The 2,573-nt window shown below is 31.1% G+C and overlaps 1 protein-coding gene across 1 annotated transcript; it reads left to right on the forward strand.

Annotated features, from left to right (window-relative positions):
- The first annotated feature begins 1,679 nt into the window (after nucleotides 1-1,679).
- Nucleotides 1,680-2,048, forward strand: LOC107486780 (classical arabinogalactan protein 9-like). Its single transcript, XM_016107354.1, has one exon. The coding sequence runs from the start codon at nucleotides 1,680-1,682 to the stop codon at nucleotides 2,046-2,048; it is 369 nt and encodes a 122-aa protein (XP_015962840.1).
- The last annotated feature ends 525 nt before the right edge of the window (nucleotides 2,049-2,573 follow it).

Below are 2,573 nucleotides of genomic sequence, written 5' to 3' on the forward strand. Positions count from 1 at the left end.
ATTGAGGTGAATGGTTGTACTTCGTGTTAAAATACTATTTGATCACATATCAGCTTATATTACGTGTTGTAACATTCTTTGTTTACGTGTAGGTACTCCCCGTTCTTCTCATATAAACCAGCTTAAACTCTAATTAATTTAAATATTGAAATTTTTTGTAGGTATTTCTAATTACTGATTTGGAATTGATATAAAAGCATTTTAAACATCTTTTAGTGTCATTTTCGACGTCTTTCACCTAGTCTATTTACACAACTGATTTTTAAGTATGTCTCGTAACAATAATTATGTTATTCAATAAAAAAATTATTTCATTGATTAAAAATATATTTTTTAAACCCAAAACACATGTATTTTATTGGAAAATGAAAAAAAAAGTAATTCTTAATTTCTTATTAAAAAATATGGTCTTTTTGGACGAAAATAGAAAAATTTGTTTAATCAATTATATAATTTTTTTAATTAATATAATTATATAAAATATTTTATAAAAATATTTGTATTTAAATGACATAAAAAAAATTAAAATTAATGCATTTAAAGATGTTAAAAATTTTGAATTAAAAAAATCGAAAAAATGGTGAATGGACTGATTTAGTACACGATTTAAGAACTAGAATGAGTTCCTTAATATAAAGTTAGGAACTGATTTGGTATATCTATACTGATGACATAACGGATGATATGTGAACGAATAATGTTACGACCTGCGGTATAAGTAGACACCTGATCAAATAATATTTTGATATGTGACACAATTGTCCACGTCAGCATGTTACGTGTCACTTATCGATTTATCATTTTATCTTTGCATGTGACCAAATTATAATGTGACACATGTTACTAATAATTCACTTTGTAAACCACATCAATTTACCGATAATAAAAAATGTGTCAAAGATTAATATAATAGACTTTTTTTTAATATCAAAAATATAATTAATATAATTAAAATTTCGATATTTAATTTTAAAGATTAAAATAAATTATTTAATACAGACTAATTTAATATATTTATAATAATAATATATCAAATAATATGTGAATAAATAATATTAATAACAAAAATAAATATATAATTAAATAGTATTGTGAGTTTATAATATATGACACAATCATTCATATCAACATATCATATGTCATTAATTAATCTGTCTTTATATTATTATAGGTGGTTAAATTATAAGATGTTATTAAACTACATCAGTATATTATTAAAAAAAACAAGTGAAAAAAAATATGGTACATGTCATTTTTACTGACATTAAATATGTAATTAGCGTAAGAGTAAATTACCAATTATGCCCCCAAAATTATAAGACGCTGACAATAATAACCCTAATATTTGTTAAAGACAATGATAATCTTAAAAATTTTAAAAACGCAACAAATTTGTCCAACCGTGAAGTGAGCTCTTCTCCGTTAAACGGAACTTAGTGATGTGGCAGACGGGATTCCATCGTGGCATCCTCATAGGTTTTGTAAGAAATTATGCCAGAGGTTAGTCACAGGTTTTGTACTATGCATATGTGGAGGAATTTCCAGAAGCGTTGGAAAGATTTGGAACTTAAACAATGTGCAAGGGCTTTGACTGATCGAAAATTTGCTGAAGGTATGGCTGCAATCAAGAGGATTAATACAACTGCCTGGGAATACTTGTCTGCATATGAGCAAGGAATATGGTCAAGGTCAAGATTCTCTACCTGGCCAAAAGTCAGTCTGCTGGAAGGAGAGCTCCTAGGACCAACCTTGGGAGGAGAGCAACCAGATCTAGCAAAAGTCCTGCATCAACCCCTAAAATTCCCTCCAATACTACTGCTGCCGCTGCTGCTTCTTCTAGCAGGGAAGGAATCCGGGTAAAGATGCCTATTTTGAGGCCCCCAGCAGTTTCAAGTCCAGCAGCCACTCTAAGGCCCACAGCTCCAAGTCCAACAGCCACAACAAGGCCCACAGCTCCAAGTCCAACAGCCACTCCAAGGCCCAACCCACCATTTAGGCCCCACAAATACGGCCCGTTGGACCTACTTCAACTGCTGTCCCTGGTTTAGGAGTTGCACACACCACAAGGACTCATGTGGTGTCCAATGAAACCATGAATGGAGCTAGTAAAGCAACAACTTCTAGGTTCTCTAAGTTCATGCCAAATCAGTCTGGTTGAAGGACACTTGGATCTATGATTAGTTCTTCTTTTGGGTTATAAGTTGAAGTTTAGTTGCAATCTTGTTTCTACTTTTTGAGTTATATGTTGATATTAGCATTCATGACAGTTGGCCTTTGTTGCACAATTTAAGTCTTTTGGTGTCTGATATTAAGACTAAGACTAATTAGGGAGTATTCAGTATTTTGTTTGGACCAATATGTGTTAAGGCTAAATGTTATGCAGATCGAATATTTTGATTGGAACAATATGTTGTTAATGCTAAATGTTATGCAGATCAAATATTTTGGTATTACTTGTGTTCCTTTGGCAGTGTTTCATTTCCTAAACCCATCTCAAATTAGTTAGCATATCTGAGTTGTCCTTTTTTTACTAATTTGTATTCACTCCATTCATTTTATTGTCAGTATTCAAT

The sequence above is a fragment of the Arachis duranensis genome, chromosome 4, assembly GCF_000817695.3.
Source record: "Arachis duranensis cultivar V14167 chromosome 4, aradu.V14167.gnm2.J7QH, whole genome shotgun sequence".
NCBI lineage: Eukaryota > Viridiplantae > Streptophyta > Magnoliopsida > Fabales > Fabaceae > Arachis > Arachis duranensis.